This window comes from Dipodomys merriami, unplaced genomic scaffold (genome assembly GCF_024711535.1).
Source record: "Dipodomys merriami isolate MVZ:Mamm:240054 unplaced genomic scaffold, mDipMer1.0.p SCAF_106, whole genome shotgun sequence".
Taxonomy (NCBI): domain Eukaryota; kingdom Metazoa; phylum Chordata; class Mammalia; order Rodentia; family Heteromyidae; genus Dipodomys; species Dipodomys merriami.
The window spans coordinates 2,830,230-2,853,621 of record NW_027202338.1 but is presented as its reverse complement, the minus strand read 5'-3'; the positions used below and the strand labels follow the sequence as shown (position 1 = coordinate 2,853,621).

Genomic DNA, 23,392 nt, shown 5'->3' with positions numbered 1-23,392 from the left:
TCCACCCCCTGGGGGTGGGGGTGGGGGGCCCAGGGCTTTGCCCAACCCGCCTAGCTGGGGTCCTGAGCTTGTCCCCCCACTCCCTTTTGGACCTGAGGCTTTAGAAGACCCCCCAACCCCCTTACCCTGTGACCAGTGGCTGTGGATTTTGTGTGTGTGCCAGTTTGAACTCAGGGTGTGGATGCTGTCCTGAGCTTAAGGCTGGTGCTCTACCACTTGAGCCACAGCTTCCACTTTTGGTGGGTCATTGGCGATAAGTGTCTCAGGGACTGTGCTTCAAGCCTTGATGCTCTGACGGCACCTCCTGAATAGCTAGGATGACAGGTGTGAGCCACCAGCACCTGGCTTAGTGTGGATTTGAACCATCTGACCTCAGGTGAGGTTAGAGGCCTCTCCTCCTGTGACTGTCCCCCCTCTGACCCCAAGCAGCTTCTTTCTCCCTGGTTGCACCTCACATCCGACCCTCAGTGGCCTGGAACGAAACCAGTTCACTCACTCTCTTATCTCGAATTGTCTTCCATTTTCAGTTCTGCCTATAGAACTCTGGAATGATGGGTGGGGGTGCAGGGTGCCCTCTCCTCTCCCAAGCACGCTCTCTCTCTCCCTTTCCCCCCTCTCTCTTTGAAAGGCCCTATCTCTGCCCCCCCCCAGCTCAGGGAATCCCAGGAATGTCACCCCCTCCTTTCTCCTTCCTTCTCTCCCCTTCATTCCTTTGGCAGGCCAAGGCAGGTGAGGGGAGGAGGGGGTGGAAGCCAGGGCCCCTGGGAAGGAGAGGGAAAGAGGAGGTGGAGCCAGGCCACGTGTGGTTAGGGTTCACAGGTCAGGCAATGGGTTGGTGGGGGTGTCACAGATCAGGAAGCTCAAGGCTTTGTACAAACCAGCTCAGAGTGTGTGTGGGGTAGATGGGAGGGGTGGTACTTGGTGGTAGTCAGTGGTGGGGGTCACTGGTCACGCCTCTGATCAGCTGGAAGGGAGCTTCCCATAGTATCAGAGAAGGCTTGGATTACAGGTAGCCTGACTTGCCAAAGCGACTTTGTTCTCCTTGGTGGGACAGGACAGCAATTGGGTATTAGCAATATTTATTCCCTCCTTCAAAATGGATGGGCTCGCTCTTTCAAGTTCTCTCTGCCCTAGCCCCGGCCCCCATCCTGCATGCTCTGGGTGGTCCCCATTGGAATGGCCCTGTCTTAGCCCTTCTAAGAGGCTTGGCTGTCTTTTGTTGTTTCTTTTTTGGTGCCTATGCTGGGACTTGAACTCAGGACCTGGGCTCTTCTCTCTGATCTTTTGTGCTCAAGGCTGGTGCTCTACTGCTTAAGCCACAGACAGAGCCACTTCTAGCTTTTTGATAGTTCATGGGAGAGCAGAGTCTCACAGACTTTCCTGCCTGGATTGGCTTTGAACCATGATCCTCACATCTCAACTTCCTGAGTAGCTGGGACTACAGGCATGAGCTACGGTTTTATATTACCTTTCTGTTTTTTGTTGTTGTTTTTTTGCTTTTTTCTTTGCAGTGCCCCTGCCTGGCTTTGCTTGGCATAAGACAAGTAAATATTTGTGAACTGAATTGTGTTCTAATTCTGGCCGGGCTGTCTCCCAGGTTAGAGCTGATCACACAGTCACCTGTCACTTCACAAGGGGTCATGTGATGTGGGGCTATCTTGTCATTGCGTGAACGCCACGGGGCAAACGCTACACACTCCAACCACAACAGCTAGTCACTAGGCCATGGGACCTTACGTGGCCACCTCCTTGGCCAGCAGTCATGGTGAGGAACGCCTTGCTACCCTTCCGTGAAAGGCTGTAGTATTTGCCCAGACGTTTTCAGCATCCTGCCATCTTGCATTTATGTGTATGGGCTCTGGCCTGAACTCAAGGCTTCGTGCTTTTGCTCAGTGGGTGCCTCCACTGCTTGAACCATGCCTCCAGCCCTGCCTTTTGCTGGTTAATCAGAGTTATGAGTCTCAAGCACTTCCCTCCCCGGGGCTTGCTTGGCTTTGAACCCCAGTCCCTCAGATCTCAGCTTCCTGAATAGGTAGGATGGCAGGAGTGAGTTACGGGTGTCTGGCTCTGATGCTCCCTCTCTAAGCTAAAAAGGACGGATGTTTGCTTTCTTGCTTCTGTGGGAGGCAAGGTGATGTCAGCGTTGGTAGCAGAGCCAGACTTGTGACAAATGCAGGAGCGAATCCCGCAGGAGGAGCTGGGCGTGGCTCCTCTCCTCCAGCCCTGGCCACTGGGCACCTCCTGTCTTCCAGAGGAGCCTGCCACCCCCTTCCTGGTGCTTATCTGAATCAAAGCCTGACTTTCTCTCTGCACCAAAGCCGGGAGCAGTGGCTCACACCTGTAATCCTATAGCTACATGGGAGGCAGAGATGGGGGGTTTTGAAGTTTGAGACCAGCCCACGCAGAAAAGTGAGCGCGACACCCCCCTCAACCACCAAGCTGGATTTCGTACGTAGTTCACGCTTGCCATCCTAGCCATACAAGAGGCAGAGAGGCAGAAGGATCTCACTCTGAGGCTGCCCCAGGGGCAAAAATGTGAGACCCTACTTGAAACATGACTGGAACGTGGCTCAAATGGTGGAGCACCTGCTTAAGCAAGAGTATGTGGCTGAGTTCAAACCTTAGTGCTCCAAGAGACACAGAAAGACAGACAGACAGACAGACAGACACACACACACACAGATAAGGGGGTCAGCTAGGCGCTGTGGCACATACCTGTAATCCCAGCTACGTGGGAGGCAGAGGAAGGAGGAGGATTACAGTCCAAGGCCAGTCGGAGGCCAAAGCCTGAGACCCTATCTGAGAAAAGGAACTGAAAGCCAAAGGGTTGGGGGTGTGTGTGTGTGGCTCAGCCAGGAATCCTGGTGTACACCTGCAGTCCTGGTCCTCAGGAGGCTGAGGCAGGAGGATTGTAAGTTGAGGCCAGCCCGCGCTGCAGGGCCACCACAGAGCTCTGTGCCTCCCTGGGGACCGGGTGCTGTGGCTTTAGGAGCCAAGGTAGTGGGTGGCAGCCACACGGGGGACCCCTGGGACCGTTGTCTGGTCCAGCTCTCCCGCCTGCCCGGGGGACCCCATTGGCACAAGGTGACTGGCTGATGGCAAGGCCGGTGGTCATCGCTGGCCCCTCCTCCCCTGCCCCCAGGCCTCGCTGGGCCGGTTCCGTGGGGCAGCGGTGGTTGGTGACCTGGTTGGCGAGTGGCCAGTCTCCTGGCTGGCTTTTCCAATCCCAGCTCTCTGACTGACTCCTGGCATTGTTGACTGACCCCAAATCCTTCCAACAAAGTCCCTCTGTGTCCCCGAGGCGGCAGCGGCGGCGTGCGGCGTTGCCTGGAACAGAAAGCCACGCTCTGGGGGCCACCGCCCGTCCCCTCACCTCTGCGGCTCGGCCTGGACGCCGCCTCTTCCCAGAAGCCCTCTGGGACTTCCCAGGGTGGGTCCACCTTCTGCTCCCTGTGTGCTCCTGAGGCCCCCTCAGTCCCCCACGTGGGGTCACTCCTGACATGCAGGAAGGGGGCAGTGACCACCATGCTGTCCCCAGGGCTGGGCACCCAGCAGGACCTCAGGAGTTGGCCCATTTAATCCCTTGGTGACAAGGGCACCAGTGGCTCACGCCTGTCACCCTAGCTACTCAGGAGGCTGAGATCTGAGGATCGCGGTTCAAAGCCCACCTGGGCAGGAAAGTCCCGGAGACTCTTATCTCCAATAAACCACCAGAAAACCGGAAGTGGCGCTGTGGCTCAAGCGGTAGAGCGCTCGCCTTGAGCTGAAGAGCGCAGGGACAGCGCCCAGGCCCAGAGTTCAAGCCCCGCAGCGACCAAAAACAGTCTGGTGGAGGATGTGGTTGTGGGGAGAAGAAAGGAGGGGAGGGAGGGTGAGGCCAGGGCAGAGGGAGGCTGGCCGTGTTATATGAGGGGCTGAGGGAACCCCCATCTTTCCCCACAGCAAAACTGCCCCCTGGTGGTTGCTGGCATTTATTTCAGTTTCACCAACCTGGCCTGGCTTTCCCCCTACCCCCCCCCCCCCCCCCCCGGGCCCCCAGCCCCCAATCTGGGGTCCACTGTGTGTGTGTCTGGCTGGCGGGCTGCCCTGTGGGGACAGAAGACAGCTGGTTAGAATGTGTGATGCCCAGAGCAGCATCCTCTCCACCCACCCAGGGAAGTTGGAAGACGGGGCGTGGCCTCACCTGGTCTCCAGGCCCGGGATGGCGGGGTTGCCGCCCCCTCCAGGCCCAGCTGGAGGGGTGACTCTTCCCCTCAGGAGCTTCTGCAAGGAGAATTGGGGGGGCTGTGGATCTCCTGGGACTCAGTGTCCCCGCCCCACCCCACTTGATTTTCCCTGGAGGCCCAGAACAGTCTGAAGCCCTATGCACTTACTCCGTGGCCTCCTCCGTGGCCTGGGGGTGGGGGGTGGCGTCCCACGGGGCTGAGGCCATGGTTTTTATTCTAGGCAGGGGAAGAGGAGCCCGGAGTTTGGGTAGGACCAGAGGGGCCTGGAAGGGAGAAGATAAAGAAATGTCTCAGGTAGGCTGGGCATGGTAGCTCATACCTGTAATCCCCGCCACTGAGGAGGCAGAGATTGGGAGGATCGCAATTGGGAGGCCAGCCTGGAAACAAAAGTTTCCATCACAACAAACGGGTCAAGTCTGGTAGGCTCCAACTGAGATCTCCGTTGCACAGAAAGTGCAGATGGGATGGAGTTCCAGGCTGAGCCCGGGGCAGAGAGATGAGATCATATTCAAAAAGTACTGACAGCAGGCAGGCACCCAGTGACTCACGCCTGCAATCCTAGCTACTGAGGAAGGCTGGGGCCAGGAAGGTGGCTCAGTGGTAGAGCGCTTGCCTAGCATGCATGAAGCCCTGGATTCGATTCCTCAGCACCACATACACAGAAAACGCTGGAAGTGGCGCTGTGGCTCAAGTGGTAGAGTGCTAGCCTTGAGCAAAAGAAGCTCAGAGGAGGAGAAAAAGAAGAGGAAGAGCCGGGCACCGGAGGCTCACGCCTGTAATCCTAGCTACTCAGGAGGCTGAGTTCTGAGGATCTCAGTTCAAAGCCAGCCTGGGCAAGAAAGTCTGTGAGACTCTTGTCTTCAGTAAACTTAGAAAACTGGAAGTGGCGCTGTGGCTCAAGTGGTAGAGCACTCGCCCTGAGCTGAAGAGCGCAGGCTCAGAGTTCAAGCCCACAACCGACAAAAGAAGGAGAAGAAGAAAAGGAGGAGGAGGAGGAAGAGGAGGAGGAGGAGGAACAAAGAGAAGGAACAGGAGGAAGATAACAAATAACAACAACAATAATAATAATACATGTCCCAGAGAGCTGCTGGTTGGGAACTAGTGCTTAAGGCAGAGTCCTGTCCCCCGTCAGTGCTGTTCCCCGCCCCCCACTCTCTGCCTGGAGCAGGAAGATGTTCTGACTGAACCTCTGTCTGTCCACCGCTATCCGTCTGTCCATCCATTCCTTTACTCCCACCCAAACTCTGGGAACCTAGCTTGACCAAGACAGAAGAAAATTTCCATCCTGCCGAGCTGATGGGCACCGCTCGCGCGACAGCTTGGCTCTGAGCCATCAGCTCAGAAACAAGGAAGTGCCTCTAATGTTCACAGTCCCTTCTGACTGATGGGGAAAGTCAGGGTAACCAGGACACGGGGCGGGGAGAGGGGGGGCGGCTGTGGGAGACGGAATGGGCACAGAGGGAGTGCAGAGGCTTTGGACAGAAGGCTTGAGATGACCTCTGTGATCGACAGTGAGCAAGCCGGGCATGGTGATGCACGCCTGTAATCCCAGACCTCCAGAGGCCGAGATAGGAAGATCTCTATCCCAGGCTACCCCCACATTAAAAAAAAAATGACAAGTGTCTGGTGGCTCACACACCTGTAATTCCAGCTACTCAGGAGGCTGAGAGATTAAGGATCATACTTCAAAGCCATCTGGGGCAGGAAAGTCCATGAGACTTTTTTGGGTCGGCTGTGAGGCTTGAACTCAGGGCCTGAGCACTATCCCTGAGTTTCTTTTGCTCAAGGCGAGCACTCTACCACTTGAGCCACAGCACCACTTCTGGTTTTCTGGTGGTTTATTGGAGATAAGAATCGCACAGTCTTTCCTGCCCGGGCTGACTTCAAACCACGATCCTCAGATCTCAGCCTCCTGAGTAGCTAGGATGACAGGCGTGAGCTACCTGCGCCTGGGCCTCTGGGAGATTCTTATCTCCAGTTCACCAGGCCCAAACCAGATGCGGAGGTGTGGCTCAAATGGTAGAGCACGGGTCTTGAGGAGAAAAACTAAGGGACCACACCTAGACCCTGAATTCAAGTCCCAGTACCACTTCCCCCACCCTCAAAACAAACGGCAGGAAGGAGACGCCATGGGAAAAGGGGCCTGGGCGTGGCTCAGTGGTCACCCTGGCTGGCAGTGCCATGCCCAGGGCAGGCTCTGAAGAATGACTTAGGAATGGACAGGAGTTGGGGTCACCCCGGGTTTGGAGATCTGGCAGGGCATGCTGGGCGGGCGGGGGGGGGGTGGGGGGCACAAGCCCGGTGCAGGTGTGCGCAGAGGCCGGGTGCTGGGCAGCCTGGCAGGCTCCTTGCCGCGGGCCTGGTCCTCAGGGAGTGGCTGAGTGTCTCTAATGTTTCCATTTGCCTCTGGCTGCGATCCGGGGCTGTTTTTAGCTCAGGGCCAGTTCACCCCCCCTCCCTTTTCTCCCCCCCCCCCTTCCTGCTGGCTCCCTTGTTCCCACTGGTGGAGCTGCGTTCCCGGACTTCCTGAGCTGTTTGTCTCACGTCCTGGCTGTATTGATTTTTGTGCGCAGCTAGGAGGGAGGGAGGGCTGATCCCCCTCCTCTCCCCAAGCGGGCAGGCCAGGAGAAAAGGGGAGCCTGGGGTACACAAGGCCATTGTTCCATCCCCACCTCTGCAAAGCAGTAGTAAGAGGAGGAAAAAAAAAACCCCACAAAACAAAAACAAAAAGCTGGGCGTTGCTGGGCGCAGGTGGCGCACGCCTGTCATCCTAGCTACTCAGGAGGCTGAGATCTGAGGATCGTGCTGCAAAGCCAGCCCGGGCAGGAAAGGCTCTGAGACTCTTGTCTCCAATAAACCATCAGAAAACTGGAAGTGGAGCTGTGACTCAAAGGGGGTAGAGTGTTCCCCTTGAGCAAAAGAGCTCAAGTTCCAGGACCTGAGTTCAAGTTCCAGGACCAGCACACATACACAAGAAAAGAAGGGTTGGGAAGGCGCGGCTCTGTTTGTAGAACACTTATCTATCAGGTTCAAACCCCATATTCTGAAATGCCCTAAGGCTGCCTTATCTTCTTTCAGGCTGTGTGGCTCTGGCTGGTACAGGCCCCTCTCTGAGCTGCTCTCTTCCTGGGAAATGGGACATTTTTGCCTTTATCGATGTTGGCAAGACTCAGGTCTGTGCATGCACGTGTGTGTGTGTGTGTGTGTGTGTGTGTGTGTGTGTCTGCATGTGCATTGTTCCTGGGGCTTGAACTCAGGGCCTGGGCACTGTGCCTGAGCTTTATTTGCTCAAGGCTGGTGCTCTACCCACTTGAGCCACAGCTCCACTTCCATATTTTTGGTACTTCATTGGAGACAAGAGTCTCACAGACTTGCTTACCCAGGCTGGGTTTGAACTATGATCCTCAGATCTCAGCCTCCTGAGTGGCTAGGATGACAGGCGTGAGCCACCCACCAGGGCCTGGCTGTCCAATCTGCTTTTTAGCCACTAAAAAAATAAGAACCACCCATAAACCAGACCCACATAGGGCCCGGGCCACCTGTGTGCTTGGCTGTCTGGCATGGTAGTGTATGCCTGTAATCCCAGCGTTCAGGAGCCAGGCTAGAGCAGGAAGCCTGGGACCAACTGAGGCCCCAGCCACCCCACATCAGCCCTGCAGGTCACTTACCACCTCCAGCCAGCTCCTGGGCCTCCTGGGGGGCAGGGGGGGAGGAGATACCTGTAGGAGGCAGGAGGGAGGAGCTGAGATCAGCCCTGTTCTAACTACTTCCTGTAGTTAGAGGCTGTTCTAGAATCTGGTATGGGGGGGGGGGGGGGAGGGAGATTCAGATAGGAAAGGCTCCAGAACCAGAGTCCTACGTAGCAAACATCCTGGCCTCTATCATCCAGCCTCCTCCCTCAGACTCAAGAATTCTTCTTAGGGTGCCTCCCTGGCTCTCACCTGTCCTAGCTCCTCCTCTTCCTCACCAAGGCCATCTGGGGCACTGGTCCGCGCATGCGCCCCGCCCTGGGCCTGGCAGATGCTGACAGCCTCTCGGCCTCTGATCTGCCCGCGGCAGAAGGGGCAGGTGTGGCTGTCCGTGTGCTGGGGGAGGTGGATGGGGGGGCACCGTCACTCAACCCCCAGGGCTGGGGAATACCTCCCCCCCCCATGGTGGGGATAGAGGGAGTCACAGGCTGGGAGGGAGACGCTGGTGGGGGTCTGGGAATGGAGCCCTGGGGCCAGGAGGGGACACAGGGTCCCCCAGAGCCAGGCCTTTGTGTGTGTAGGGGGGGACTTGCAGGCTCAGACCCTCACAACAGCCTTTTGGGGGGGGGGTGCCACGATCATCTCCAGCAGAGTCTTGCTCCCTAGAAGGGGTCAAGGCCCAGAGACTGAATGCAGCTGTCCCTAGCTGGCCCAGCAAGGAAGGAAAGAGCGCTCTGTCCTAATTATACAGCTGGGAAAGGAAAAGTGGAGGTTCGCAGAGTGGGGTGAGCTGGGGACACAGACAGGCAGGCCCCTGAGTGTCCTGAGGAGGCGTCTGCTCTCTCCGGGTCTCAGTTTCCCCATCGGGGCTGACCCCCACCTCCCAGGTGGTCAGGCAGCGGCTGCAGAGCAGATGGCCGCACGGCTCCAGCCTCACGTCCTTGTCTCTCTCCGCGCAGATCTTACAAAGCTCGAACGTGGAGTCCATGGCCAGGTAGAGCCGCAGCTGCTCCTAGCAGGGGAGGGGAGAGGGGGGCAGGGATGGGATGAAGCCTCTGGGCCAGTCCCAAGTCACCCCCCAAACCAAGCCCCCCCTCCCCAAGTCCCAAGTTCAAGCCTTGCTTCGTAGGTTTCCTGTTGGCCTGAGATTCCTTCTCTGAGCTCCTCAGCATGAGATTCAGCCAGGAGAACACACAGGTGCCCTGTTCCTGGGATTCCCCATGCCCAGCCAAGAGACTCTAAGCATGAGCCTATCCCAAATATAGCATAATAAACCATCAGAAAACTGGAAGTGGAGCTGTGACTCAAAGGGGGTAGAGTGTTCCCCTTGAGCAAAAGAGCTCAAGTTCCAGGACCTGAGTTCAAGTTCCAGGACCAGCACACATACACAAGAAAAGAAGGGTTGGGAAGGCGCGGCTCTGTTTGTAGAACACTTATCTATCAGGTTCAAACCCCATATTCTGAAATGCCCTAAGGCTGCCTTATCTTCTTTCAGGCTGTGTGGCTCTGGCTGGTACAGGCCCCTCTCTGAGCTGCTCTCTTCCTGGGAAATGGGACATTTTTGCCTTTATCGATGTTGGCAAGACTCAGGTCTGTGCATGCACGTGTGTGTGTGTGTGTGTGTGTGTGTGTGTGTGTGTGTCTGCATGTGCATTGTTCCTGGGGCTTGAACTCAGGGCCTGGGCACTGTGCCTGAGCTTTATTTGCTCAAGGCTGGTGCTCTACCCACTTGAGCCACAGCTCCACTTCCATATTTTTGGTACTTCATTGGAGACAAGAGTCTCACAGACTTGCTTACCCAGGCTGGGTTTGAACTATGATCCTCAGATCTCAGCCTCCTGAGTGGCTAGGATGACAGGCGTGAGCCACCCACCAGGGCCTGGCTGTCCAATCTGCTTTTTAGCCACTAAAAAAATAAGAACCACCCATAAACCAGACCCACATAGGGCCCGGGCCACCTGTGTGCTTGGCTGTCTGGCATGGTAGTGTATGCCTGTAATCCCAGCGTTCAGGAGCCAGGCTAGAGCAGGAAGCCTGGGACCAACTGAGGCCCCAGCCACCCCACATCAGCCCTGCAGGTCACTTACCACCTCCAGCCAGCTCCTGGGCCTCCTGGGGGGCAGGGGGGGAGGAGATACCTGTAGGAGGCAGGAGGGAGGAGCTGAGATCAGCCCTGTTCTAACTACTTCCTGTAGTTAGAGGCTGTTCTAGAATCTGGTATGGGGGGGGGGGGGGAGGGAGATTCAGATAGGAAAGGCTCCAGAACCAGAGTCCTACGTAGCAAACATCCTGGCCTCTATCATCCAGCCTCCTCCCTCAGACTCAAGAATTCTTCTTAGGGTGCCTCCCTGGCTCTCACCTGTCCTAGCTCCTCCTCTTCCTCACCAAGGCCATCTGGGGCACTGGTCCGCGCATGCGCCCCGCCCTGGGCCTGGCAGATGCTGACAGCCTCTCGGCCTCTGATCTGCCCGCGGCAGAAGGGGCAGGTGTGGCTGTCCGTGTGCTGGGGGAGGTGGATGGGGGGGCACCGTCACTCAACCCCCAGGGCTGGGGAATACCTCCCCCCCCCATGGTGGGGATAGAGGGAGTCACAGGCTGGGAGGGAGACGCTGGTGGGGGTCTGGGAATGGAGCCCTGGGGCCAGGAGGGGACACAGGGTCCCCCAGAGCCAGGCCTTTGTGTGTGTAGGGGGGGACTTGCAGGCTCAGACCCTCACAACAGCCTTTTGGGGGGGGGGTGCCACGATCATCTCCAGCAGAGTCTTGCTCCCTAGAAGGGGTCAAGGCCCAGAGACTGAATGCAGCTGTCCCTAGCTGGCCCAGCAAGGAAGGAAAGAGCGCTCTGTCCTAATTATACAGCTGGGAAAGGAAAAGTGGAGGTTCGCAGAGTGGGGTGAGCTGGGGACACAGACAGGCAGGCCCCTGAGTGTCCTGAGGAGGCGTCTGCTCTCTCCGGGTCTCAGTTTCCCCATCGGGGCTGACCCCCACCTCCCAGGTGGTCAGGCAGCGGCTGCAGAGCAGATGGCCGCACGGCTCCAGCCTCACGTCCTTGTCTCTCTCCGCGCAGATCTTACAAAGCTCGAACGTGGAGTCCATGGCCAGGTAGAGCCGCAGCTGCTCCTAGCAGGGGAGGGGAGAGGGGGGCAGGGATGGGATGAAGCCTCTGGGCCAGTCCCAAGTCACCCCCCAAACCAAGCCCCCCCTCCCCAAGTCCCAAGTTCAAGCCTTGCTTCGTAGGTTTCCTGTTGGCCTGAGATTCCTTCTCTGAGCTCCTCAGCATGAGATTCAGCCAGGAGAACACACAGGTGCCCTGTTCCTGGGATTCCCCATGCCCAGCCAAGAGACTCTAAGCATGAGCCTATCCCAAATATAGCATGGGACATACTGATGCTAAGAACAAGAGGGCTGGGAAGCCGGGCACTGGTGGCTCATACCTGTCATCCTAGCTATTCAGGAGGCTGAGATCTGAGGATTGAGGTTCAAAGCCAGCTCGGGCAGGAAAGTCCATGAAACTCTTTTTTTTTTTTTTTGTCGGTCGTGGGGCTTGAACTCTGGGCCTGGGCGCTGTCCCTCAGCTCTTCAGCTCAAGGCGAGCGCTCTACCACTTGAGCTACAGTGCCACTTCCGGTTTTCTGGTGGTTTATTGGAGATAGGAGTCTCACAGTCTCTCCTGCCCAGGCTGGCTTTGAACCGCGATCCTCAGATCTCAGCCTCCTGAGTAGCTAGGATTACAGGCGTGAGCCACCAGCGCCTGGCGTCCATGAAACTCTTATCTCCAATAAACTACCAAAAACTCAGAAGTGGCGCTGTGGCTCAAGTGGTAGAGCGCTAGCCTTGCATGCATGAGGCCCTGGGTATGATTCCTCAGCACCACATAAGCAGAAAAAGCCGGAAATGGCACTGTGGCTCAAGTGGTAGAGTGCTAGCCTTGAGCTGAAGAGCTGAGGGACAGTGCCCAGGCCCAGAGTTCAAGCCCCAGGACTGGCCAAAAAACAAAAAAAAAAAGTAATATTGGGTGGCGCATGCCTGTAATTCCAGCATTCAAGAAGCTAAGGGCAGGGGGATGGTAAGTTCCAGGCCAGCCTCAGGGGGAAAAAATTGTAGCACAGAGAGAGGAATTTTTTTTTTTTGGGGGGGGCGGTCCTGGGGCTTGAATTCAAGGCCTGGGCACTGTCCCTCAGCTCTTTAGCTCAAGGCGAGCGCTCTACCACTTGAGCTACAGCGCCACTTGCATTTTTCTGAGTGGTTCATTGGAGATAAGAGTCTCATGAACTTTCCTGTCCAGGCTGGCTTTGAACCATGATCCTTAGATCTCAGCCTCCTGAGTGGCTAGGATAACAGGCAGGAGCCACCGGCGCTGGGCTCTGGCTTCTTTTCTAATTGGAGGTTAAGAGTCTCATAGACTTTTCTGCCTGGGCTGGCTTGGAACTTTGACCCTCAGATCTCAGCTAAGATTGCTGGTGTAAGCCACCAGTGCCTGGCTTTTTGTTTTTTGTAGTGGAGATTGAACTCAGGGCCCTGCCCTTGCTGGGAAGAAGCACTGTCACCAGATCCACGCCTCCAGCCCTTTAGCTTTTAGTGGCTTTTCAAATAGTCTCAGATCCATTTTTCCTGGGCTGATCTCTGACTTGGGGGTCTTCCTATGTCCTCCTCCCACTGCATAGCTGGGATTACAGGCATCCATCACCACACTGGGCCTCTCTACTTGCAGCTTGTTTCCTGAGAACTCCCAGGAAGCAGTAGGGGCGGTGGGAAGTTTCCAGTGGGTGATATGAGTCTCAAGAGTGGCCAAGCCTGGGGGGTCAGAACCCCAGCCTTGGAAACAAGGTGTTAGACAGAGGCTATGGTCAGGGGCTCACCTCCGACACGTGGATGCGCTCGTGGGGTTCTACACGGCACAGCTCCGTCAGGTCTGGGTTGTGATTCTTCCCATCAGGGTACAGGTAGCTGGGGAGGGAGAGAGCCCATCACAAAGGTCGCCTAGCACCTCCTACTTCCAGACTAGCAAGGACCATCCCCCCCCTTCCTCCCCCCCTCCCTCCATGAGAATCACTGGAAATCCCCAACCTGCAGAGCTGTGGCTGAGTGGTAGAGTGCCAGCCTTGAATGACAAAGCTAAGGGAGAGCACAAGGCCCTGAGGCCAAGCCCAGGACCAGCATTAAGAAACAAAAAGGGGGGGGCTGGGAAGGTGGCTCAGTGGTAGAGCGCTTGCCTTGCATGCATGAGGCCCTGGGTTCAATTCCTCAGCACCACATAAGCAAAAAGAAAAAAGCCGGAAGTGGCGCTGTGGCTCAAGTGGTAGAGCGCTAGCCTTGGGCTGAAGAGGTGAGGGACAGCGCCCAAGCCCAGAGTTCAGGCCCCAAGACCGGACCCAAAAAAAAAAAAAAAAAAGACTAGCACTCTACCACTTGAGCAGAATGCCACTTACTAGCTATTTCTGAATAGTTTATTGGAGATAAGAGATTCCTAGACTTTCCTGCCTGGCCTGGCTTTGAACCCTGATCCTCAGATCTCAGTCTCTTGAGTAGCTAAGATTACAAGCGTGAGCCACTGGTATCTGGCAAAATTCAATATATATTCTACATTCAATGCAAGGGAAGGAATGTTGAAAGGGATGATGTTGTTCAAGATGCATTGTACACTGGGTGCCACTGGCTCACACCAGTAATTCTAGCTACTCAGGAGGCTGAGAACTGAGGATCAGGGTTCAAAGCCAGCCTGGGCAGGAAAGTCTGTGAGACTCTTATCTCCAATTAATCACTCAGAAAACTGGAAGTGGTGCTGTGGTTCAAGTGGTAGAGCGCTCGCCTTGAGCTGAAAAGCTGAGGACAGCACCCAGGCCCAGAGTTCAAGCCCCACGACCACCACCACCACCAACAACAAAAACAAACCCAAAAAACCAAAACAGGGGCATTGTACTCATAAACTGCCTTGTCGAATGGCAACTCCTTTGTACAACTACTAAAGATAACTAAAAGTTTTGACCAGAGGAACAATAGCTCAGGATCTAATACCTTCCCTCCATGTGGTTTCAGAGAACACGGCTTCGATGAGCACTGATAATCCAGTTTATCTGTCCACCTGTCCACCTGTCCACCTGACCTCACACAGCCCCTTGTGGATGGAGCTCGGTGACACTCCAGATGCTTGACTGCCACCTGCTGTCTGGCGGCGGTACTGCAGCCAGGGGGGCCAACCTGGGCCCCTGTTGATTTGGACAGAACCTTTCCAGGTGGATTTTGCCACCACCTTCTACCTGAGGGGATGGGGACTCACAGGCCGTCCTTCTGTCCCTCCAGGAGCACCTGGGACAGGGGTTTGTTGGAGGGGATGATCTGTAGAATGCTGCCACCCGAGCTCACGTAGCCGATGGCCCACTGTCCCAGGCGGGTGCAGCTAGGCCTGAAGATGTAGCTGGAGGGGCCAGAGAGGGGTGAAGGTATGCCGAGTGGTCTCCACCGTCCTGACTGGGAAATGCCAGCTCCCTCCAGCCGCCCACCCCCGCTTCCTCTGCACCCCCCAGCCACCCCCTCCCCATGCACCTACCTGCCCGGCTTGTCCCTGCAGGACTGCAAGCGCGCCTGGACCTCGTCGTACGTGAGGAAGGCCATGTAGCCCGGATGGTTGACGGCCAGGAGTTGCCAGTTCTTCAGCAGCGTGGGCCAGGGCTGCGAGGGGCGTGGCCGGGTCACAGGGGGCGGGGCAAGGAGGCAGCCACGCCCCTCACATCGCTGGGGCTAACCTCCAGCTCTAGCCTACACCCGTGGCGGGGTTGGCTGGGCACAGTAATCCTTCCAAGGGAGAGACCCACGACCCTGCTTTCCCCAGACCCAAGGGTCCAGGCCCAGCCTCTGCCCCCAGATCCAGAGATCCAGACCCCAGTCCTCCTCTCTCAGACCCAAGAGTCCGGCCTCAGCCTCCTTCCTCAGACCCCCCAGGCCCCATGACCCTGACCTGGAAGAGCCTGGTGAAGATGTCGAACTCAAAGATGGACACGTGGCCGCTGCACGTGAGGTCCATGGTAGAGCGCAAGGCCTGGGCGGTGGGCCCGGCCTCTACAGGGTGGCAGGTGTCCAGTAGCGACTGGAACTCAGCCCAGGGCACCACGCACCTGGGTAGGGGAAGGGAAGGGGGCTGAGGATGGGTGGCCTGTAGGAAGAAGCCTTCTGTTTCAGGAGTCCCTGGACAGGGGGTGATCACTCACCGGGCTCCACAGCAGCTCCTCCAGAAGGTATGTGCAGGGGCCTTGGTCAGCTGGTAGAGGTGGCCGCGGTATTTTCCCCCAGGGAAGAGTGTGCCCAGCTCTGCATGCATGTGGCTGAAGATGAGGGCCAGCTTGGCCAGCTGCCGCCTGAAGAGATAAGCTCTGAGGACCCAGCTGGCCCTGGGGCTCCCAGTCACATCTGTGTCTAGGAATCCCCACAAGGTTAAACCCCCAGACTCTTGTGTAATATATGAGTGCATTGTAAGAGTCCTTTCCTAAAACCAGGTGCGGTGATATACGCCTGTAATCCGGGCACTCAGGAGGCAGAGGCAGGAGAATCTAGAGTTCCAGGCTAGCCTGAACTACACAGCAAGACCTTGTCTCAAAAACAAGCCAGGCACCAGTGGCTCATGTCTGTCATCTTAGCTACTCAGGAGGCTGAGATCTTAGGATCTTGGTTCAAAGTCAGCCTGGGCAAGAAAGTCTGTGAGACTCTTATCTCCAATAAACCACTAGAAAACTAGAAGTGGCACTATGGCTCAAGTGGTAGAGCACTCGCCTTGAGCTGAAGAGCTGAGGGACAGCGCCCAGGCCCAGAGTTCAGGCCCCACGACCAAAACAAAACAAAACAAAACAAAAAAATGACATGCAGGCGGGTCACCTGGGCTCAGGTGTTCTAAGCAGCCACTGTTTAGAAAGGGGCGTGGCTCCTGAAGACCTGCAGACTGGGATGCAGACCTGCTTCCGGACTCTAGGTGCCCTTCCCTCCCCCACATTTCAGACTGGCAGAGTCCAAAGTCCTCGGTCGGCCCTGCTGGTCCCTGACACCTGAGTTCAACGGGAGCCCAGGGCTGGGCTGCCTTTCCATCCGGAAGCCTGTGCCCCCCACATTCACAGCATCTAAGGGACAGTGGGCATCTGGATCCCCATTGTGAAGAGACCCAGAAATAAGAGCAAGGAGACACTGAGGGTTTCAAGGACCCAGTTTTCCTGGGTCCTAGGGAGGAGGCTGGGCTGTGGAGGATCCCAGGGAGGAGGCTGGGCTGTGGGGTCCCAGGGACGAGGCCGTGGGGGCCTGGGGCGTAGGCTGTGGGGGCCTGGGGCGTAGGCTGTGGGGGCCCGGGGTGGAGGCCGTGAGGTCCCGGGGCGGAGGCCGCGTGGCGCCCGCGCTCACCTGGGCCGCGCGCCCTCCCGGAAGAGCCGGTCTTCGGCCCCGGCCCGCGCGGACAGCAGCGCCGCCACCTGCCGGCCCTTGGCCTCCAGGTTGGCCAGGTAGACGGCCAGGAAGTGCCCGGCGCCCCCGGGGCCCTCGGGATCGCCTCCCGCCGCGCCCCGCCGGGCTCGGGCCACCTCGCGGAGGAGCTGCGCGATGCGGGGCAGCAGGTCCCGCAGCGAGGGGGGCCCCGAGCCCAGCCGGGGGTCCCCGCATCGCTCTTCCAGACGCTGCAGCAGCCGCACGGCTCGGCCGAGCGCGCGGGGCTCCCCGCGATGCCACCCCTGCGGCACCGCGGCCATGGCCCCCAGGTGTCGGGGACCCAGGACGACCGGGAAGGGCGCGGGCACCGTGGGGGCGTGGCCGCGCAGGGCGAGGCATGCAGATGGGCGTGTCCGAGCAGGGGCGGGCCTGCGGGCGAGGGCGTGGTCATACGAACGGGCGTGGCCTCTATTGGGGGGAGGAGCCTCCCACGAATGGGCGTGACACCACCTATGGGCGTGGTCGTGCCGGGCGGGGCCACATGAGTGGGCGTGGCCTCCAGCGGGGGGGGGGGAACCTCACGGTAGTAGGTAGACATTCTCTATGGGTGAGGACTCTGGGGCGGAGCCTGCTGTAGGAGGCGGGACTTGTGGCCAGAGGGCGTGGCTTGGAGCTGGGGACGCGGGGCTCCTCTGCAGGTGGGGCGGGGTCTCTGGTTTCCAATGGGGGGGGCAGGAAAGGAGATTTCCTGGGGGCTTCAAGGCGCCCCCGGGCTGGGTGGTTTTGGACTCCGCACACCTGGAGGTCCGAGGTCTTTGCTCCTGACCTTCTCAGGGGTTATTGGGGAGCGGGTACTAGCCCTTTGCTCCCCCAAAAGGGGCTCAGGGCACAGAATGACCCACTGCACCCCCATGGCGGGGGACCAGCGGGAAATTAGGCTCGAGGTTTTTGTTTCTGTGTGTGTGTGTGTTTTAAGAGTTTGAACTCAGGGTCTTGACCAGCTAGGCAGGTGCTCTGCCACTTGTCCAATGCCCTAGCCTTAGAGAACCCCCCCAAAACCCCCACAACTTTCCCCAAGTCTCCGGTTTTTGTCGCTGGCGGGCTTCAGACCCCGATCCTGCGCCTCGTAACCGAGGCTCCGCCGGCATAGCTGGGATTACAGGTGTGCGGAGCCCTGCCCGGGACAGGCTGGAGTCCGGATACGTAGATTTCCTAGGCAGCAGACCCCTGGGCTCCACAGGGGTGACGTGGGAAACTTGGGGGGAGGAGGAGAGGAGGCTGGGCTGGGCAGGGCGAGGCTTTCACCCCAACTGGCCCAACCGGTTACAGCCACCTAGACCCAGGCTGCGCGCCGGGCCGTGGGCCCCGTGAAGCCCCGCCCATCAAGGCCCCGCCCACCACAGGCCCCGCCCCCTGTCGGCCCCACCCCCTTCTAGCCTCGCCCAAGGAGACCTTCTAGGCGCACATATATGCGCATACCTGGAGAGCTGCAAATCAGACAATAATAGTTTATTCACTCATTTGTACCTGGAACAGCACCGGGACTCAATCACAAATGTGAGCTCGTGCCAGTAAGCGCTGTTAGGTGAGGTCCTGTGTGTCAGATTCTATGAGCATTTGTTCACTGGTTTTGTTTTTATTCTTATTCTTTATTTTTGCGTCGATACTGACACTTGAACTCAGGAGCTAGGCGTTGTCCTTTAACTGTTTTTGTTTCCTACCATTCAAGTTACACTTCCACTGCCCACTACTTATTTTGGGGATAAATTGGAATAAGAGTTTCACAGCCTTTTCAGCCTGGGCTGGTTTTGAACCACAATCCTCAGATCTCAGTTTTCTAAACTAGGTTTGTAGGAGTTAGCCATCAGTGCCGTGCCAGTATAAACTTTTTTTTTTTTTTTTCATTTGAGACATGATCTGGTAGGTATCACAGGCTGGCCTTGAATTTTCAATTTTCCTGAGTCAGTGTTTCAAATGCTGGTATTACAGGTGTGGGCTACCATGCCCATTCCCCAGATAGAGACATTTAAAACAAACATTTTACATCCTAGCCATTATCTTGGCTACAAGTATGCACATTCATATCTTTTGCCCAGTTTCATTAATGAAAGAATCGTGTGTGCAACCCACGAAATGGACCTCAAACCCCACTAATGGGTCATGTTTGGAAGTTCATAAAATGCTGCTCTAAAGAGACATAACGGGGATATTCATTTCAGTTTTGTTGGATGGAAATGGAGAGAAGGAAGGAAATAGGTTTGCCCACTGGAAGATGGAATGAATGAATTGTGGTCTTCCCACAGGGCCTCAAGTCAGCAGTGGAGATGAATAGTAGAAGCATGAGTCATAAAGTGTGAGGATGAGTGGAATGGGCCTCGCCTGCCACTTCCACAACCATATTTGCAAACAGGGTCTTTGAGGATGTGATTCATTAGGATTGATATCTAAGGGTGTCCTTACAGATGAACATTTGGGTTGGGCATGGTGACGCACATCTGTAATCTCAGCATTCAGGAGGCTGAGGGCAGGAGGATGGTGAGTTGGGAGAGAGCTAGGAGAGAGCTGAGGGCTTGATTTGAGTTCCCCAGCCTCCAGCACTGCAGCCAATAAATGTCTGTTGTTTGCAGCTGCCTGGATTGGAGATCTTTGTTCCATTAGGTCCCTGGCATGCTTTTTTTTTTTTTTTTTTTTTTTTGTCAGTTGTGGGTCTTGAACTCTGGGCCTGGGCGTTGTCCCTCAGCTCTTCAGCTCAAGGCGAGCACTCTGCCACTTGAGCCACAGCGCCACTTTGGGTTTTCTGAGTGGTTTATTGGAGATAAGAGTCTCACAGACTTTCCTGGGTGGGTTGGTTTTGAACCGTGATCCTCAGATCTCAGCCTCCTGAGTAGCTAGTATTACAGGCGTGAGCCACCAGCCTCTGGCACACATTTTTAAACTGAGACAGTATTGATAACTTAGCCATTGTGGCTGTTTGGTATGAGAAACCAAGATACAAGCAGCATTCATCACCTGAGCATTAAGTGTCAGTGTTCAGCATCTATTATGGTGGGAAGATTCGCTTACATATGAAGCAAAATGTAATATAAATTCACACGCCTAAAATCTACTGTTTGGTTTGGTGTCCTTGCTGGACTGATGTTTCTGTGAGTTGTATTTTGTATCACAGAGTGTTGAGTCTGTTTGCATTAAAACACAGGACTCCTCAGGCTTTGTCACTTGAAGCAGAAAGTTAAAAAAACAAAAACAAAAAACAAAACAGAGCTGGGGAGGTGGTTTAGCTGTAGAGTGCTTGCCTAGCATACATGATTTCTCAATATCACATACACAGAAAAAGCCACAAGTGTCACTGTGACTCAAGTGGTAGAGTGTTAGCCTTGAGCAAAAGTAGCTCAGGGACATTGCCCTGGCCCAGAGTTCAAACCCAGGACTGGAAAAAAAATAAACAAAAAAATCCCCAGGTTAAGCCAGGCATTGGGTCTCACGCCTGTCATCCTAACTACTCAGGAGGCTGAGATCTGAGGATCGTGGTTTGAAGCCTGCCCAGGCAGAAAACTCTGTTGAGACTTTTATCATCAATGAGCCACCAAAAAGCTGCAAGTGTGTGATTCAAGTGGTAGCGCACCGCCGTTGAGGAAAAAAGCTCAGAGACAGAGCCCAGGCCCTGAGTTCAAGTTCCAGGACGGGGACACACACACACACACACACACACACACACACACACACACACACACACACACACACACACACACACACACACACACACACACACACACACACACACACAGTTTCTGGTGTGATTCCATAATTCTTGAAGCATATGAAGCGGTGAGTTGTACACATTAAGTAAACCGTGTGGTGTTTGCATTCGATCTCAATCTGTTTTTTAAGAAAAGTGGAAACCAGACACTTAAAAAGTTAGTCTCCTTGAGCTAATCACAAGAGGGCGCGCGGAGCACAGATTTTCCTCCGCCCTGGAGCGCTAAGTCTTTGAGGCTCCAGACTGTGACCACGCCTCCAGGCAAGGCCACGCCCTCAGACTCTGGCCACACCCCCCGGCCTTGACCACATTCCCTAGACCTCAATTCAGCTGTGTCCAGGGAGCAAATTCATCTCCCAGTTCTGACCAGCGATGTGTGCAGACTTAGAAACTTACAAGCACAAAACTGAAAATTAGACTTAAAAACAAAGAACACCAAACCTGAGGTTGTGTATTGCTTTTTATTGTTTTTGTGTGCGTGCCAGTACTTATGCTTAAACTCAGGGTGTTGTCAAAGCTGGCTCTCTACACGTGAGCCGCAGCTCCACTTCTGGCTTTTTGGTGATACACTGGTGATGAGTCCCAGGGACTTTTTTTTTTTTTGCCCCCGCTGGCTTCAAACCAGGATCCTCTCAGATCTCAGCCTTCTGAGTAGTGAGGATCACATCTGTCTTTGTGTGTGTATCATGAACCTGACAGTTTTGGAGGTTACAGACTCTTTTTTTTTTTGATCAGTCGTGGGGCTTGAACTCTGGGCCTGAGCACTCACTGTCCCTTGGCTCTTCAGCTCAAGCAAGCGCTCTACCACTAGAGCCCCAGTGCCACTTCTGGTTTTCTGGTGGTTCATTGGAGATAAGCATCTCACAGACTTTCCAGGCTGGTTTTGAACTGCGATCCTCAAATCTCAGCCTCCCGAGTAGCTAGGCTTATAGGTGTGAGCCACTGACACCTCTTGATGTGGATTTGTCTTGTATCTCCTTGTGATTAGATTCTGGTGTCAGGAATATCCTAGAAAGGATGCTAGACACTCCCTCTGCTTGGTGACAGAGGGACATGATGTGATCAATTTGATTGGTTTGGTTATGGGGAAATCATGAAATCCAGGACCTATAGATACAAAGTTCAGTTTCTTTCTGCTCTAGGCCTCAGTTTCCTTTGCTGTCAGAGGCAGCTGGGACTACCTGAGAGTCTGTAATATGCCATTGGTTGCCTGGCAGGTCTCATGTTCTTAAAAACATCTATTGGGCTGGGCACCAGTGGCTCATGCCTTTAATCCTAGCTACTCAGGAGGCTGAAATCTGAGGACCACAGTTCAAAGCCAGCCTGGGCAGGAAAGTCTGTAAGACTCTTCTTCTTTTTTTTTTTTTTTTGGTCCGGTCTTGGGCCTGAACTCTGGGCCTGGGTGCTGTCCCTCAGCTCTTCAGCTCAAAGCTAGCACTCTACCACTTGAGCCACAGCGCCACTTCCAGCTTTTTTCTTTTTGCTTATGTGGTGCTGAGGAATCAAACCCAGGGCCTCAGGCATGCAAGGCAAGCGCTCTACCACTGAGCTACCTTCCCAGCCCATCCGTGAGACTCTTATCTCCAATAAATCAGTCAGAAAACTGGAAGTGGAGTTGTGGCTCAAGTGGTAGAGTACTAGCCTTGAGCTGAAGAGCTGAGGGGCAGCACCCAGGCTCAGAGTTCAGGCCCCATGACTGACAAAAAAAAAAAATCTATTGTAACGTTGGCATAACATTTTTTGTATACCTGTACCAGGACTTGAATTCAGGGCTTCACACTCTTGATTTTGTTTATACCTGGTGCTTGACTACTAGAGCTATACTTCCAATTGGGCTTTTCCTGGGTAATTAGAGATAGAGTCTTGTGAAATTTTCTTTCTGGGCTGGCTTTGAACCTTGGTACTCCAGGTCTCAACTCCTGAGTAGCCACTATTTTTTTTTTTTTTGGTCGGACATGGGGCTTGAACTCTGGGCCTGGGCGCTGACCCTCAGCTCTTCAGCTCAAGGCGAGCGCTCTACCACTTGAGCTACAGCGCCACTTCCGGTTTTCTGGTGGTTTATTGGAGATAGGAGTCTCACGGTCTCTCCTGCCCCGGCTGGCTTTGAACCGCAATCCTCAGATCTCAGCCTCCTGAGTAGCTAGGATTACAGGCGTGAGCCACCAGCGCCCGGCCTGAGTAGCCACTATTACAAGTGTGAGCCACTGGTGCTCACTGTGAGATACTATTAAAAAAAAAAAAGCCAATCATAGTGGCTTACACAGGAGATGGGAGGATCATGGGTTCTAGATTAGCTATACTAAAAAAATAAAATACAGGGCTGGGAATGTAGCTTAGTGGTAGAGTGCTTGCCTAGTGTGCATGAAGCCCTGGATTTGATTCCTCAGTACCAGATAAACAGAAAAGGCCAGAAGTGGCGCTGTGGCTCAAGTGGTAGAGCGCTAGCCTTGAGCAAAAGGAGCTCAGGGACAGTGCCCAGGTGTGGCCAAAATAAAATAAAGTACAAGTTTGTTATTCAACTAACTGGGAGGCAGAAGTAGGAGGATCAAAGTTGGAGGCCAGCTGGAACAAAAAGGAAAAAAAACAACCCATGAGTTTGGCAGATTTCACATGGAAGTTTGGAAGAGTTGCCTGATGCCCACTGGGTTTTCCAGGGTGGAATAAGCCAGTGACACTGGCAACAGGGACATGAGCTGTCACTGAAGGAGTGGCAGCCGGATTGTGCCAAGATCCTGAGGTCTGGAGGCCGAGAGGGGATTTCCACGCAGAGGGGACAAGAGCCTCTGTTTTAGAGAAGTAAGTGCAAGGTTAAGGCTGAGTTCAGCCTCAAACCCCAGTTTCTCACACACAGAGGCCCCTCACCCCCAGCCTGTATCACCGCCCAGCACCCCAGCTCTCCAATGTACACCCCGTATCACACAAGGACCAGTACTGTGTCCAGCATCTGCATTCACACCTTCACTGAATCTTCCTCTTCCTCAGGGCTTGGGAAGTATTGTCTTTGTGCAAAAGAGGAAACTGAAACATGGGGTGGTAAGTCACTTAAGTCTGAGTCAGACAGACCCCAGACCTCTCCTCTTCCTTTTGAAACAGAACTGCATCTCATCTGGGTAGCTGCTTCTGAGATCAAACTACATTTCCCAGCATGCTTGGTGTCAGGCAGCACCATGTGACCCGGATGTGGGGCAAACACACCCCAAGCACCCAGAGATACTTATTTATTTCTTCAAGTGCCCAGCATGGGGCTTGAACTCAGGGCTCATGCCCTGTGTGTGAGCTCTTTTGTTTTTGTTCCTCTACCACTTGAACCACACACAGCTC

At 55.2% G+C, this 23,392-nt stretch overlaps 1 protein-coding gene across 2 annotated transcripts; it reads right to left on the bottom strand.

Annotated features, from left to right (window-relative positions):
• Positions 1 to 687: 687 nt before the first annotated feature.
• On the bottom strand, positions 688 to 16,646 carry LOC138813820 (E3 ubiquitin-protein ligase CBL-C-like). Of its 2 annotated transcripts, none has more exons than XM_070002306.1 (15): positions 16,294 to 16,646; positions 15,120 to 15,266; positions 14,870 to 15,026; positions 14,462 to 14,583; positions 14,192 to 14,329; positions 12,774 to 12,861; positions 10,903 to 11,034; positions 10,275 to 10,418; positions 10,003 to 10,053; positions 8,796 to 8,927; positions 8,168 to 8,311; positions 7,895 to 7,945; positions 4,374 to 4,489; positions 4,184 to 4,263; positions 688 to 3,327 (listed from the first exon to the last, which is right to left on the bottom strand). In XM_070002306.1, exons 1-14 carry the CDS (start codon positions 16,632 to 16,634, stop codon positions 4,254 to 4,256), a joined length of 1,773 nt encoding a protein of 590 aa, XP_069858407.1. In that variant the 5' UTR covers positions 16,635 to 16,646; the 3' UTR covers positions 688 to 3,327; positions 4,184 to 4,253. The 2 variants fall into 2 exon arrangements, with proteins under 2 accessions (XP_069858407.1, XP_069858398.1); XM_070002297.1 differs by lacking the exon at positions 688 to 3,327 and adding an exon at positions 4,027 to 4,086.
• Positions 16,647 to 23,392: the final 6,746 nt, after the last annotated feature.

What these genes read in the sequence shown, in the direction of transcription:
- LOC138813820 (XM_070002306.1), bottom strand. Translation starts at nt 16,634, where the DNA reads ATGGCCGCGGTGCCGCAGGGGTGGCATCGCGGGGAGCCCCGCGCGCTC. An exon ending in TCTTCACCAGGCTCTTCCAG is followed by an intron (nt 14,584 to 14,869) that starts GTCAGGGTCATG and finishes CGCCCCTCGCAG; the next exon opens with CCCTGGCCCACGCTGCTGAA. An exon ending in AAGAGGAGGAGCTAGGACAG is followed by an intron (nt 10,054 to 10,274) that starts GTGAGAGCCAGG and finishes TGCCTCCTACAG; the next exon opens with GTATCTCCTCCCCCCCTGCC.